Source organism: Gracilinanus agilis, chromosome 5 (assembly GCF_016433145.1).
Source record: "Gracilinanus agilis isolate LMUSP501 chromosome 5, AgileGrace, whole genome shotgun sequence".
NCBI lineage: Eukaryota > Metazoa > Chordata > Mammalia > Didelphimorphia > Didelphidae > Gracilinanus > Gracilinanus agilis.
The window spans coordinates 194,369,843-194,385,983 of record NC_058134.1 but is presented as its reverse complement, the minus strand read 5'-3'; the positions used below and the strand labels follow the sequence as shown (position 1 = coordinate 194,385,983).

The 16,141-nt window shown below is 35.8% G+C and overlaps 1 protein-coding gene across 1 annotated transcript in view; it reads right to left on the bottom strand.

Moving 5' to 3' along the window:
• The window catches only part of MFAP5 (microfibril associated protein 5), a 22,986-nt gene extending 7,089 nt beyond the window's left edge, over positions 1–15,897 (bottom strand). The window contains exons 1-7 of the mRNA XM_044677280.1: positions 15,841–15,897; positions 15,153–15,212; positions 14,099–14,134; positions 6,551–6,586; positions 6,196–6,231; positions 5,629–5,664; positions 4,682–4,711 (exon numbers count right to left, since the gene is read on the bottom strand). Coding sequence (XP_044533215.1) covers positions 4,682–4,711; positions 5,629–5,664; positions 6,196–6,231; positions 6,551–6,586; positions 14,099–14,134; positions 15,153–15,210 — 232 coding nt within the window. The 5' untranslated portion in view covers positions 15,211–15,212; positions 15,841–15,897. The remainder of the gene's footprint in view (positions 1–4,681; positions 4,712–5,628; positions 5,665–6,195; positions 6,232–6,550; positions 6,587–14,098; positions 14,135–15,152; positions 15,213–15,840) is intronic.
• Between the last annotated feature and the right edge of the window lie 244 nt (positions 15,898–16,141).

The following is a 16,141-nucleotide window of genomic DNA, read 5'->3' as shown; positions in this document are numbered from 1 at the left end:
AAAGAAAGAAAGAAAGAAAGAAAGAAAGAAAGAAAGAAAGAAAAGGAGCCAAAAGAGGTTGGGAATCTCCACTATAAGAAAATAGGAAAAGGGAATTTCAAGAACATTCAGCTGTTGGCCCTGTTTTTCCCTTAAAATAATCTAAATATGAATGAAGGGAAGAGGAAAATAAAATAAAAGTCAGAAACATCAAAAATTTAAAAATTATAGGATCTCAGTCTTGGAAGGGACCTCAAAGTACTTAGATCTTGTCCAATCTCTGTCTAAACACACATCTCTTCTATATCATACTCAATAAAAAAGTGGTTATCCAGCTTTTTCTTAAAGACCTGCAGTGAGAAGACTACTGCTTCTCCATCCAGCCCATTCCACCTTTCAATAGCTCTAATTGCCAAAAAAATGTTTCTCATATCATCAAGTTAAATTTGTTTCTTTGTCATTTCTACCCATTATCACTAGTTCTGCCCTGTGGTGTTAAACAAAGGAAGAATAATTTTTTTTTCTTAATGAGAGCCTTTCAAATACTTGCCAACAGCTCTCATGCAACATATTTTCTTCTCTTCTCTAGGCCAATCATTACCAGTTTCTTCAAATTATTCTCATATATCATAATCTTGAGACCCTTCACCATCCAAATCATCTTCCAAGTGCAGCCTGATCATGACACACCTCCTTTACCATTGAGATTGAATGATAAATAGCTACTCTTTGGGTCTGACCATTCAACCAATCCAAATCCATCTGTCTGTAGACTATTATCTACCCTACATCTCTCCGTCTTGCCAGTGAGAATAGAATGAATGACTAACAAATTCTTTTCGAGGCTATGTAAACTATATCTATAGAACTATCCTAATCTCCAGCTAACTTATAAATACTGAAAAGATATATCAATTGGTTGGTGTGGGAAACTTCTGGCATGGGTATCTCATCTGCCTTTAATAATCCCAGGAAGTTAACATAGACACATAGAAGTGGTGAAGATTTGATATTCAGTGTAGAGGTGGAATTTTAATGCAAATTTTCCTGACTCCAAGTCTTTCCCTCTTTCTTTCATGTTATGTTGCCTATATCAGTGAAGCATACTGTCAAAAAAAGGAAATGTAATTAACATGACATAACCTACTCTTGAAACCATGCTAATTTTTGTGATTACTATTTCCTATTTAGATGTCTTTTAACTATCCCTTTAATTATTAATTCTAGAATTTTTCCCAGACTTGAAGTCAAGATTCCAGACCTTTAATTTCCAGGTTCCATTCTCTTCCCTTTTTTGAAGTTTGGATAACATCTGCCATTTTCAAATCTAGGGGAATGCCTCTGTCTTCTTCTTCAATATTTTCAAAAACTGCTGACAGTTTAGCAATAATACTTATCAATTATTCAAAAATACTCTTAAACAGATTGTATCTCTGACTGCACTCAAATTGAAAAAACTAATTGTCTCCAAATCTCTCACCAATTATTTTTGTCATATACTTTCTGTAAGCAATTTTTTTCTGTCCTTTCCAGTCCAAAAAATGTTCCCCTTGTCAGAGAAAACAAAAGCAAAATAATAATCAAGCATCTTCTCCCTTCTATCACATTTCATCCATACAAAATAGAAATCTTATTCCTTCTTTAATCACCTTTTCTCTGATTTTAAAAAAAACTGTTTCTATCTTAACGTTTTCCAAAACCTTTAGGTCTTTGAGAGCTTTAAAAATCCTAACAATATTCTTAAAGAAATTTTTAATATAATTTTTATTTTATTTTTTAAAAACATTTTCCCATTGTTACATGATTCATGTTCTTTCTCTCCCCTCTCTCCTCCCCCCTCCCCAAAGCTGACAAGCAGTTCCACTAAATTATACATGTATCATCACTCAAAACCTATTTCCATATCATTCATTTTTGTAATAGAGTAATCATAAAGACTGTTTTTAATTAATCTTCTATTACTTTCACTTGTTTCCATATACTATAAATTTTTTTAAATCTAAGTTGGTTTGTGTATTTCCTTTGAATTCATATTAATCCTTTAGATAATTCCTACTTTTCCTCCCCATCAAAATTATTTCTCTTTCTGGCTTAAGAATTGTGTCCATAAGAGCTTCTTATGCACTCTAAACTAACTTTAATTATGAGATTATAATCCATGGCATACTTTCATTCTTTGAAACCTTAGAAATATCCAAAATCTAAGGTTCATTTCAAAATTGCATAGATTTTCTCTCCCTTTTTTTAACTACAGATTCTAAGATGGAGCATGTATAGAAGATGTTGTTTGCCTATATTTTAACATGATACTTCATTCTCCCATGCAATCCTCATAAACAATATTGAATGATGTGGGATGGCATAATTACATAGAATTAAAATTGGTTGAATGGCCAAACCATTTTAAGGATTCAATTTCAATGCGGAAGGAGGTCTCCAAGTGATTACTTTTGGAATTTATTTGTCCCTGTGCTTTTCAAACATTATTATCAATGCCAAGGACAAAATCATATATTCCATGCCTATCAAATCTGTAGGTGACTCAGAGTGATAGTTAACACATCATGTAACAGATTTTAGATCCAAAAGGATTTTGGCAGGCTATACGTTTAATTTTTTTTTAAGTTTATTTATTTAATTAATTAATTTAGAATATTTTTTTATCGTTACATGACTCATGTTCTTTCCCTCCCTTCCTCCCTCCACCTCCTTCCGTCACGCTATGCATTTAAGGAGAATCAAATAGAATTAAGTTTAATGGAATGAATGTAAAGTCTTATATTTGGGTTCACAAATATAAGATGTGAGTAGCATGAACAGATAATTGTCAACCAAAGGAGATATAAGGGTATTAGTGAACTAGAAATTAATTGTAAATTACCAGTGTGATATGGCAGCCATAAAAGCAAATACACAATCTGAATAGTTTCCAGGTCAATTTTGTGGTCAACTCTGAGCAACACATTTTAGAATATGCACTGAAAAGCTAAAAATCAACTGAAGGAAGATGACTAGGATAGCAAAGGGTATCAAATGTCAAATGAGAACCATTTGAAACAACTAGGAATGTTCAGCCTGAAGAAGAGAAGATTTAGGAGAGGATAAGATAGAGGTATCATGAAATATTGGAAAGAACACTGAATTTGGATTCAGGAAGAAATGGGTTTGAGTCCTGCCTCTGTCATCTACCATTTAATCTTTCTGAACCCATTTCCTCATCTCAAAAATGTAGAAAATATTCAATCAATAAACATGTATAAAACACCTACTATGTGACAGGCATTGTGTTAAGTATTATAATACCTATAACACTCACCTAGTAAAGTTGTTATAACAATTAAATATTATATATAACATAAATATATAATGTAAATATATAATATATAATATAAATATAAAATAATAAAAATATTATATATAATGTAATGTGATATTTATAATATTTAATTATCATAACAACTTTACTATATGTATATGTACTTTAATATATGTAAAGAGCTTGGCAAACCTTAATGAGCTATATAAATGTCTATTGTTTTTATAAAGTATTTCAAATACTATTGTATGGGAAAAGGATTTTTTTGTCCTATTTGGCTGCAGAGGACAGAACCAGTAGTAATGGGTGGAAGTTCCAAGGGGTAAATTCAAAACTGATATAAAGAAAAATTTCCCAGTAATCAGACATCTCCAAAAGCAGAACAAAATTCTTGAAGGATAAGTGGGTTCTACTCAGTAGAGCTCTTAAAAACTGGTTGATAATTTGTTGGGGCCACTTCCAAGGAGATTTTCATGTGTCGTAAATTAGAGTGGAAGGTCCCAGAAGTCTCTTCCACTTCAGTTTCTATGACTTCCTTCTTTCCTCCCATTCTCCAAGTTCATCTAAATTCAATCATTCCATCCCAGCAGTCATTTCCTTTCCCTTTTTGATGAGAATCAAATCTTAAAGAGAAGCTTCCCTCATTAATTTCTTTACCTTATGAAGGATGAAATTGTTAAAATAAGTCAAAAAAAATAGTTACTTGCTCTGCCTTTTGGAGAATGATGTCTGAATAACTGAAGTCCCCAATTTCTACTCTATCAGGCTGCCAAGTCAAGGCTTCTGTCCTCTTTCCTGAATTCCTCATCTATTTGCTCTTTCTATCCATGTTGTCAGTAGTATATTCCGAGGACAATATCACTACTTCTATAGATCTTCACCTAAATGTTCACCCCCATATTGCTCTCTCCCACCCAAGGATTTCCTTTTATAAATCTGTTCTCTTAATATACAATGCTATTCTGTCCCCACCCTTTTCCTTTATTCTCCTTCCAGAGCCATATTCCCATCATAGATTTCTTATAATCTATTAACTATAATAATGTCTATATCTATAAAAATATCTATAATTTTATAATCTAGTAATTATGTAATACTTAATAAAAATAATAATTTATGTAATCAGTAATACTTCTAAAGTCAGAGGTGCCTCCTTGATAGCTATGAGGTCTAGCTCATCATGCTCATTATTCCATACTCATTGCATTTGTGTATAAACTCCAGAGGTCTTGATTTTATTTTCATGTGCCCTAGAGGAAATGGATTAAGGAAAGAACTAAAAACAATGATCTAGAACTTATATCCAAGAGTAAGGAGACAAAAAACAAGAAAAGCAAAGGAAAGGAAGAAGAGTTTGGGGGAGAGGCATGCAGGATACAATCATACCTGTGCTGGCATTTTTGTCACTGGAGTTGGCTAAAAGACAAAGTTATTGCAAGTTAGTCCTAGTTTCTGATGTCATCGACTCTGCCACTGCTGTATGGGTGGGAGTGAGGGTGGAGGTGGGGGATTTAATGTCATTCACTTTTTAGTTCTCTTTAAAGAGAACCTATGAAAAAACTGATTTAAAAACAACTAATGTGCCATGGGACAGAATGAATACCACAGACATGGAATGGAAAAATCAGAATTGATCCTTTCTCTTCCTGTCTCAACGCCTGGGAAATATCATATATTGCTAGTATCTTTAATCAGTTAACTAGAAACTTGAACATAGTAAAGCAAAGGTTCTAGTGCCCAAGAAGTTTCTCATCTAGGAATCTGAGTGTGAAGGACAAGAAAAAGATGGAATCCTGGTGGAACTCTGAATCTTCCCAAGAATATGATTCTTTTCTATTGGACTTATAAAGATAGGTATTGTGGTATATAAATTAAGAGAAGATAAGACCATTTTCCTGCCACCTTTTGATTTGGAATAGAGATAGGCAAAGTATGAGTTTTGGGCCTCTGAAAAGGTAAAAAAAAAAGTTCCACAACTGATTAGAGGTCAGAGTACCAATAGGAGATAGCTAAAAGGGACACCACTGAAGAGTTACCAGGCAAGTATGCTTGAGAGAATGCTAGTTCTGAGAGTAAGTTAAACTTAGCCCAATGAGGAAAAACACTACAGAGATTTCTAATTATTCATTTGGGTGCCAACTTTCTATATTAACCTTTTTTATCAACCAAGCTAGAATGAGATCTTGGTCAAGGGGGAATACCCTCCCAGGCAAATTGAATCCAGAGTATGTATAGTTAGAGAAGGTAGCTACTTAAGCAATAAACACATCTATTTTGATCCCTGTCCCTTCACGCTTCTGGGGAATTCCCTTGGTTTCCAAAGCCAAACTTACCCTGATCATCCATGGAAGGCCCAACATCAACAAGAACTGCAAAGAAAAAACAAGAATAAGTGTGTTTGAGGAGAGGAGAAGGGGGAAATGATCTGTAGGACTGGCAGGGTGAAAAGAGGGATGCTAGAATTAAGGAAATTCTCTGAGAAAATCAGACTAAGTGTAAAGGTCAGGTATAATAGGTAGAAATTAAACTCACTAAATAGAGAGTCCCACTTACTAACAGAAATGTTTCAGGCAATATATTTTTCAATTTGGCTAGTAAGCTTCCTTTGAGTTTACTCTTCCTCATGGTAAAGCCTTTCCTTATCTCTCATTTTGAATTTGTGATACTTCATTACCCTCCCTTATCTCATACAGAAAAATCATAGGAAAGTGGATTTAGACCTAAAAAAGGATCTTAGAGTTATATAATCTGAACCCTTTAATTTTCTAGAGGAGGAACATGAGTCCCAAGAGGCCTATGGTCACACAGGTACTAAGTAATGGGAGTATAAGATTATTCTCAAGATAGAGATAAAACTCTTAGATTCTATATCACCACTTAAGTACTAGATTAGAACTCACCTGTGTCATCTGTTGGGGGATCATTCACCACCAGATCTGAAATATTCCAAGTCAGATTAAAATACAGGGATGACGGGAGAGGGGAAATTCTGAGAAAGAAGATGGGCAAAAGAAATTTTTAAAAGCCTAAAGGGAAGCCCAAAGATCTAAGGGAAAAGAAATAGAATCTAGGGCAATTATAAAGTAAAAAGCAAACCCTGGGAGTGAATATTTGAGAGGACTGAGAGTCGGTATAGAATGGAAAGATGATCAGAACGTGTCCCCAAATTTCTAATATCCTCTACTTTCAACTTTCCTTAGGCATAATTCAGCTAAAATTCTACTCCTAGTACAACCTCAGGAGAAAGAAACTTACTAGGATCATCTGTAAATGTCTCTGGAGTTGTATCATCTGAAAAAAAAATAAGAAAAAGAATGATTTTTTTAATTCCTCCAAGTGGTTCCAATATTCTCCATCCCCACCTCTGCCCTCAATCCCACCCTGAGTCATTTCCCCTGATGACCTAAACTTTGAACTCTACATGTTGTTATTACCATTTCCTCTCTTGAGACTTCAGAAGACAGGAGATCATGAGAACTCATCTAATTTCCCTTATGGAATGGTGAGAATCACTAAGAAATGTTTACAACATACTTGATGTTTTTCATGAGGAAAAAAAAAACAACACTTAGGAAAAGTCCAATTGTAACTTTTTTCACTTCAACAAGACATTCTACAAACTGCCTACTATGGGGAAAGTTCATGAGGAAGATGAAGAATATCAAGTAACTTTAATACAATATAGAAGGAGGGAAGTTCCTCCAAAATTAAAAAGCTACAATGATAATCAAGCCAAAAAGTTGCAAAAAAAAAAAAATCAAGTAACATAAGGACTGGAAATTTGGTGATTAGGAAGTCTTTAGTTAGAAAAAAAATAGATTGAGAGAAAAGAATGGCATCTGGTCAGTCAATAAACATTTACAAAGCCATTATGTGTGCTGGTTGCTATCTTTAAACACAGGGAAAACAAAAAGAAGTCCTTGCCCTAAAGGAACTCACTATCTAATGGAGGAGAAAACAAGCAAAAAAAAAAAAATACAAACTATATAAAGGATAAATAGGAAATAATTAAAGAGAAAGAAGGAGCTAGAATTAAGAGGGTTTGGGAAAGTCTTCCTGTAGAAGATGGGATTTTAGTTGAGACTTAAAAAAAACTAGAGAACCTAGAAGACAGAAAAGAGGAAGGAGAGTATTTCAGGAAGAAGTGAAAGTCCCAGAAAATGCCTGAAGCCAAGATATGGAGTGTCTTGTTCATGGAACATTAAGGAAGCCAGTGTCACTGGATCAAAGTATATAGTAGGAGATCAAAGTGTAAGAAGACTGGAGCAGTAAGAGGGAGTTAGATTATAAAGGACCTTGAATGAGAGAAGATATGGTATTTGATCTTGAACGTGACTGGGATGCAATGGAGTTAATCCAGTTAAGGAGGTGGGAAGTAACATGGCAGACTCAAGAGTGGGGTGATAAGAGCTAGCCCCAGAGTGGTAGCAGTGTCAGAAGAAAGAAGGGAACATAATCCAGAGATATTACAAAGGTAAAATTGAAAGGTCTTGGCAACAGATCAGATATAGAGAGTGAGAGAGTCAAAGATGACAGCTAGATTGTGAGCCTGAGTGACTGGGAAGATGGCATTGCTTTCTACAGTAATTCCTCCTTAAGTAGGAAGGAGAGGAAGGTTTAGGGGAAAACATAGTGAGTTCTGTTTGAACATATTGAGTTTAAGATGTCTCCTGAACATCTAGTTTGAAATGTCTGACAGATAGGTGTAGACATGAGATTGAAAGTCAGCAGCATTTTAGCCAAGACAGGTAGATTTGAGAATTGTTAGCATCTATCAATGGGAGCTTATTAGATCACCAAGTAAAGCCATGTAGAGGGAGAAGAGAAGAGAGTCCTGTACAAAACCCAGACTGCTTTCTAAAGTTAAAAAAATTTACTTCCAGGCTTCATTATGTCTAACTGGACTGGATTCTTTTGTCTTCAGAGGCAGGGTGGAGACTTGTTGTGCAAGTGGATAGAGAATGCTGGGGCCAGTCAGAAAAACCTGAATTCAAATCCATCCTCAGATTCTTACTAGCTGTGTGACTTGGAAGAAGTCACTTAACCCTGTTTGCCTCAGTTTCCTTAGTTGTAAAATGAGCTGGAGAAGGAATGGGCAAACCACTTTGGTATCTTTGTCAAGAAAACCCCAAATGAGGTTACAAAGAGTCAGACATGTCTGAAACAACTGAGTAACAATAAACTGCTTGATTCAGGAACCTGGGATGCAGAGGTAGTAATGAAAGTCATTCTCCTTAAGAAACTTGGATTCTATTTGAGAAAAGAAGTAAAACATAATTCAAAATATGTACAAAGTAAATAGGATATCATTTAAGGGAATAAGAACTAACAACTGAGAGGATCAGCTAAAATTTCCTCTGGGAAGTGGCACTTGAATTGAGTTCTGAAAGAAACCAAGGATTCTTTGAGGCAAAGATGAGGAGGGACTGCATTCCAGGCATAAGGATCAGCCTATGTAAAGGAACAGTGGCCAGAGATAGACTCTTAAATGTGTCTGGAATGTAGAGTATGTGGAGGAGAGTTATTATAATAATCTGGAAAAAATAGGCTACACCCATATGGTGAAGGGTTCTAAATGTCAAAGAGAGGAATCTATTTCATCCTAGATGCTAGGGCAATACTAGAGATTCTCAAAAAGAGGAAAAGGCCTCGTGAGACCTATGTTTTAGAAATATCAGATTGGCAGTTGTGTGGATGATGAATGGGAGAGGGGAGGTTCAGAAGACAAGGAAACCAGTTATGTATGAAGAGTGTTGCAATGGTCCAAATAAAGTGATTTGAGAAACAGAATAGGGGGGTAGCCATGTGAGTGGTGAGGAAGGAATTGATGCAATTTGTTGTGGAGTTTGTGAAGGTAGAATGGTTAGGGAGAATGAAGGGTCAAGAATAACTCTGAGGTCTTGATCCTGTGTTACTGGAAAAAGAGTAGTACAATTAATAAATGTAGGAACCTACCTAGGGGTGGATTGAAGGGAAGTCATTCTGTTCTGAACTCCCTGCAGCCATGAGTCCTTACCTTCTCTGTGATCATTTTTAGCTTTTCTATTACATTTAGTTCTCCTTCTACTTTTCACCTCTTGCTCAAAGAATTTTAGTCAAATCCATACTACTACTGTCTCTGGAAAGGGTGTGTCTGTTATCACTCATTATCCCTGAATTCCCAAAACAAAGCACCCTTCCTAAGCCACTACTCCCCTAATATATATTGTGTACCACTATTCTCCCTGAAGGTAGGAATTGTTTTACTTTTGTACTGTTTTCCCAGCACTTAGCACAGTGTTTGGCATAGAGTTCACCTCAAATAAGAACTTTTTTTTTTATTCATTTATTCATTCTAGTTAGGAACAGAGGAGAATTTGAGGAGAAAAGTTCTGTTTTGGATATATTGAAGTGAAATTTGGAGAACAAGTACTGTGGGAAATGAAATAGGAAATAGATAAGTACAAATATAGCAGAATTGTCAATATGTGGTGAAGACTGTAATACAGTTATATAACATAAACTTGTAGTAAAAAGTGAAATTAGATCAACATTTTAACTTTCCTTAAGGATATTCAGTAGCCCTAGAGTAGGGCCAGAAATAAGATGCTGGGAGTTAACAAAGGATGGGAGATCTAAAAGAAAAGGGCTTCTAAAATAACAGCTAGTAAAACATTAAAGTGGCAGACGTTAGACTAAAAATTAGAAATATGGGCAAATTAATACAGGGCATAGGGGATGGAATGGTAAAACAGGGATAAGTCAAGAGATAGAGGAAAAGCAGGTTTTATTCAGGTTAGAGAATGGGAGATTTAATAAGCATAGGAGATGTGGTAAAAGAAGAATTTTAAAGTCATTTCCTGGAAGTGATGTAGTTAAGAATGATGATGTCTAAGATTTTCCCATTATGCTATGTAGCTCCAAAATCAGTGATTAGAATAGAGTACCAGTTGTGTGGTCAGGTTATAAGGGTTGTCAATAAAAATATCAAAGTCTCCAAGGCTAATGGCAAGTGGAAATCACACTTGATTTGTATTGAGAAACTTGTATTTTTTTATATCATCTCTCACACTACCCATATAATCTTAGACAAATCACTTAACCTCCCTAAGCCCAGTTCCCTCATCTGTAATATGAAGTGTCTGGACTAGATAAGTTCTAAAGTCTCTTCAGGTTCTAGAGCTATATTTCTATGAGTGTATGAACTGCTAAAAGCCTTGAAAAAGATGGAGGTCAGCAACACAAAAGGAGAGATGGTTTGACTCTGTAGATACTGACCTATTAATAAAATTGTGTAATTTGCTCTAAAGGTCTCAAAAAACAAGAAAGATTCTGCTTCTTTGAGAAGGATAAAATGTAGCCATTTCCAAAGAAAAAGAGTAGACTAGACATTTTAATACCCTTCCACTTTTGAGAATTCTGTATGTGAGATGTTTACATAGTAGATATTTGACAGTAACAATGCTTTATATATCTGATATCAGATTTTGTTAAATGAAAAATCCTTTTGCTGAGATCCTTAGATTTTTTTTTTTAGTATTCAACATTAGGTTGAATATAAACTTAAATATTGTATACAGCTAGGTGTACAAATCTAGGCTTTGTTAATAACTGCTATATAACATTGGGCAAGTCACTCAAGTGATTTCTGAGCCTCAGTTTACACACTTTTAAACTAAGGGAGTTCCACTATATAATCACCTAACCCTATAGAGTTTCAACTCTAAAGCCTATAGATCTAAAGTTAAATAAGTTTTGCTAAAAGTTTTTTTTTACTATTTCTTGGCAGCTGTTGTTGGGGTATTGATGGTAAATGACAGAGAAAGAACACTTCTATTGCACAAAAATGCTTTCCTGCCACAGACTATGGAGCTTTCATTGAAAAAGGAAATATAAGTAAAAATGGGACAGATCCTAAGATAGTTTCTGTTAGTAAGAGCAGACAAACAAAAAGCCTGTCTGAAGTTGCAAACAATGTTCTCTCTAGCTACAAATTTTTCCTATTTAAAAACAAGCAATTTTGTAATTTTCACAAACTTGTTAAGATCAAATTCTATGCATTTTTTCCATCAACATGGGAACACTGAACCCGTCAACCAGAAGTGGTCCATAACTGCCACTCAAATCTCTTGTGCCACCCTGATTTCTCTGTATACTTAATCACATTTTAAGTTGTATTATAGTTATTTGTATACACATCTCACCCTCCTCACTTGTCTAATGTTTCATCTTTGTAAATTTTTACTTGAGTCCATAACATACGTTACCCACTAGGTGTCAGCAAACTCACACCATTTAACTGCCATTTGCAAGCCTTTTGGCTCTATGTCTTTGCTTCTGGTTCAACTGATCCTAGCCAGATAAAATGTAGACAGTTGTGGGGAAAGAGATGGGAAATACAAATAAAATACTAAAGAGGGAGCCAAGACTTTTTTTCTGACTATTGCTAACACTACAGAAGGAAATAGACTGGGATCCAATCTAATCCAATTCAATCCAATCCAACTAGGATGTATTTAGTAAACCCTTACTATATGCAGGTTGAGAGGCAAAGTGGTATAAACAGAATTGACCAGTCAGTGGTCCAAGTCTTGCCTTACACAAAAACCAGATGGAAGCTCTTTAAGACTCTGAATTTTAAATAAACTGTTCATCTGCACTGAGCAGAGTGTTTCCATACCAGAAGTTCTCCACATCAATGAAAGCATATAATAGTTAAAAAAAAAATAGTACCAAAACCCTAGGGACACAAATATGGGACAAAAGGAGGCCAAAAATAAGCAGATTGAAGTTCATTCTATGTGAATAGCTAATTGTCCAATGAATCTTAGACCTATTAGGGATATAATAAAAGTTATAGACCACTGAGATATATACAGATTCCTTAAAGACACAGTTCACTCATAAAAGAGAAGCATGGATTATATGGAACTCAGAGGTACTCATAATTCAAACTTTCCAATAGACACAAGTGTGTGGTTTCAGGGAATATCTCCTCATCTTTCAATATATGAGTTTACCTACTTTTTAAAATCAGTTCTCAAAGAAGACAAGAAAAACAAATAACTATATGAAAATACAATGTCCAGATTTTTCAGACCTTCTCTGCCAAAAAACTCATTTTTAGTATCCAATCTTTTGGATATTTTTTCTCATCATTTTTTAAAATTCTGATACCAGTACCATGAAGAATCTACCTTTAAGGAGCACAAACAGAACTTCTTATTTTCTTTCTTTTTTTTTGTTTTTGTTTCCTTTTTAAAGTCTGATTTGCTGTAGACTGGTTTGTATTCATTAAATTGAGAGTCAAAAATCTTCTTTAACAGCAACAAAAGGATCCTTGCCCTAATTGTTCTCTCGACCCCTAGCCTAATTGCTAGATCAGAGAAAAATTAGGGCAAGAAAGATTGTAGAATGCTTGAAGTACTTTGGGACATTTGGACAAGTTACCTGATCACTCAATCCCTCAATTTCCCTACGGGTTGGACTAGATGACTTCCAAGTTCTAAGTTCAACAGTACATCAATGATCTTATTTCATGATTGTGTTGAGTACCCTAAGGGAGTGGAGCAGGCCAGAGAGGGGAAAAGGAGGAAGCGTTGACCAGTGTTTGCTTTACCAGTTGTAAAGGAGAGAAATTTACCTTCCAGTGCCATTTTCAGATGCACTACCACTTACTTTACTGTTACACCCAAAAGAACTTTTATTTTTGAAAAATTGAAATTCTATTGATATATTTTGGTTTTATGTCACCTATTATTTCCCAATATATCTCAGAGTATTTCCAAATGTATTTCTCCCTCTCAGAACAGTATTTCTTATAATAAAGTTTTTTTTAAAGAAAAAAATTCAGCAAAATTAACTAACACATTGAAAATGCTGATATTCCCTACAATGTTCCACACTTATAGTCCCTCACTTCTTCAAAAAGGGGAGGAGATGGGGCAGCTAGATGTCTCAGTGGATAGAGAGCCAAACCTAGAGCCAGAAAATTCAGGGTTTAAATCTGGCCTTCTCATACTTCCTCACTGTGTGACCTGAGGCAAGTCACTTAACCTCAATTGTCTAGCCCTTACAGCTATTCTGCCTAGGAACCAATATTACTAAATGCAGTTGTTAATTGATTCTAAGATGGAAGATAAGAGTTTTAAAGGAAAAGAAGGGGGGGGGGAAGATGCCTCTGAGGAAACTTTCTACTCTATCAATGTAGCTCAATTTCTCTATCTGTTAAATTTATGTAATAACCCAATGGTTTCTGTCCAAAATAGTTGGCCAGTCAGTTTTCCTTGGGAAATCAATCCATCAATTTATTAAGTACTTTGTACATGCCAGACACTGTGTTCAGCACTGGAGATAAAGGAACAAAGCATAAAGTAATGCTTTATTTGCAAGGAGTTTACATGCATAGGGAATGTAAGAAAAATGAATAAGTACAAGAGGAAAAGAGTCTAGGAGATGTTCCTGAGAAAAGGGTCTTTATAAATGGGAAAGATTAAGAGAAGGCAGAATGAGATGACAAGAACTAAGGGATATTAGCATACAACCCTGGGCAAGTCACTTAGCTCTGTTTGCCTCAGTTCCTGAAGAAGGAAATGGGAAACCAATGGAATATCTTTTCCAAAAAAAGAAAGAAAAGAAAATTCCAATGGGGTCACAAAGAGTGGGACACATCTGAAAAACAACTAAACTGAAAGAGATATTTCAGTATCTGAGGAATCCTCTCTTCCTCTTCTCACTACCAATTTTTCTGTTCACCAGTGTCAAACTCCTATCAATTCGCTCTATCATTTCCAAATAGAATCCAGAAAAAGAAGAGACACTTACCTCCTCGCTGACCATTGACCCCTAATAGAATCCAATCTGTAGAAAAAAAAAAGGATTTAGATAACTGCAAACAACATCAAGTGTCTTCCTTCTTAGTAAGATAGCAGGTGATAGCAGAAAGATTATTTCCTAACTTACTGTACTTCTAACCTTCTGATCCTTCTTTCCCAAACAAGCTACTCAAACTTACCCTGACCTTGACCTTCTTTATTAGTGAGTGTCCTTACAATACAGAACTACTTAGGGAATTAGTAGAAATCTTTGCATGCAGAAAATTACTCTGCTACTCATGCTTTGCCATCCAACTGGTTCTTACTCTTCAGGACTATAGTCCTGTCCTACAATGAAAGATAAGATAGCTTCTTTCCCATGTTCACCATTTTCCCCTCCCTTCTCTCACCACTGAAGAATTTACAGCCATAGAAATTCTTCCTTAGTGAACCTCATTTGGCAGAAAAGTAAGGAAACTTGCCCTTGTTTTACAAGTCTGAGGTCCACACCCAGTTGTTCATCTCTGCACTGACCTCCTATGATGAGTTTTTCCTTCTGTGTACATATTATGCACATATGTTCATGCATACTATATATATATATATATATATGTGGGGGGGGCTTCATGAGTGTGTGTGTCATTCAGAAAGGCTTGTGTTTTGTATTGTGTACATGTATGCTTCTTGCTCTTAAATGGTTTGCGTCTACACATATGCATCTCTGCTTACTTGAGTATGTGTTTATGTCAATCTTCAAACTTTCTTTCCTACACTGTACATAAATGGGAGGGAGTGATTTTCCTTGGTTTATGGATATTTATTTGTCCTAATAACACTATACACAGCCTTTGATGTTTGTTTTTGTGAGGCTAGGGTCATGCCTATTCACATTCCTGACTTTTCCTATTAGATCTATCCCTTTCTTGCTCGTCTAGCTAGGAGAGGAACTGATTTTTGCACCAGCCCCTGATAATACTCCTCTCCCCACTCCCCATCCCACCAAAAAAAGCTTTGGAAGTAGGCACTTTACGGAGAATATGAAAAAAAAAGAGAGAATGACTTACCAGAGGGGATGAAGAGTGCAATGAGGCACAGCAAAAGCTTGGGTCCCAAAGGCATCATGTCTGTGGGAGGAGAGAGAGAAAGAGGTGATGGAGTAGAGGACAATTCAAAAAAGAGAAAGGGGAGAACAGAGAAATGAAGCAGATAGCATCATCTAATTCTGGAACAAGACATTCTGGGGTCTTTGTCCCTTTTGCTGGCTGCTCTCTTCTCATATACAATTTCCTATGTTGTCCTTAAATTCCTAGTCTTTCTTTTCTCTTCATATTTTATATATCTCTTCCAATTTTTCATTCTTGTTTCTCCTGTATCTTTCTTTTGTTTACTCCTCTTTTATTCTTTTCAATCTTTCCTCTTTTTCTATAAAGAGGGCTTTCAGTAACTCCATCAGTCCATACTTGCTCCCACCTATTGCCACTTGCCCCATCCTGCAGTTTTCTCCACCCCTTAATATCTGATTCTCCTTGATTTCTTGTATTTGTCTCCTTTCCTCTGCTTCCCTTGGTGTCTCTTCCTCTCCTGGCCCTTGGATAATAGAACAAAATTTGCCATCCCACAACTTAAAATTTAGTGATCACCACCACCCCCATTCTCTCTCCCTTTTCAGGGCCCCAGACAGCTGGACAACTCACTAGGTTCAGTGATCTGTCTTTTCCTACCGTCTCCTTTAGCTGTTGAATATGTCTTTACCCTTTTTCAGGCAGTCCCCCACTTTGGCTGGGGAATAAGACGAGCAGGGCCACTCCCCAGGAAGCATTCCAAGTTTGGCTGTGTCTGAAAGAATGAAGTGGAGAGGGAGGAGAAAGGGAGGAGAGAAAGAAAGAGAGAGAAGAAGCAGGATGGAGTGTCATAATGAGTATGGAATGAGAAAAGGGGAGGGAGGGAAGAGGGGAGCTTATACTCTCAATGCAAAGGTTAGGACCATAATGATCCTAATCTGCTGTATGGGCCCAACCTAGTAAGAATCCAGAGTATACGTGTATCCTTCAGA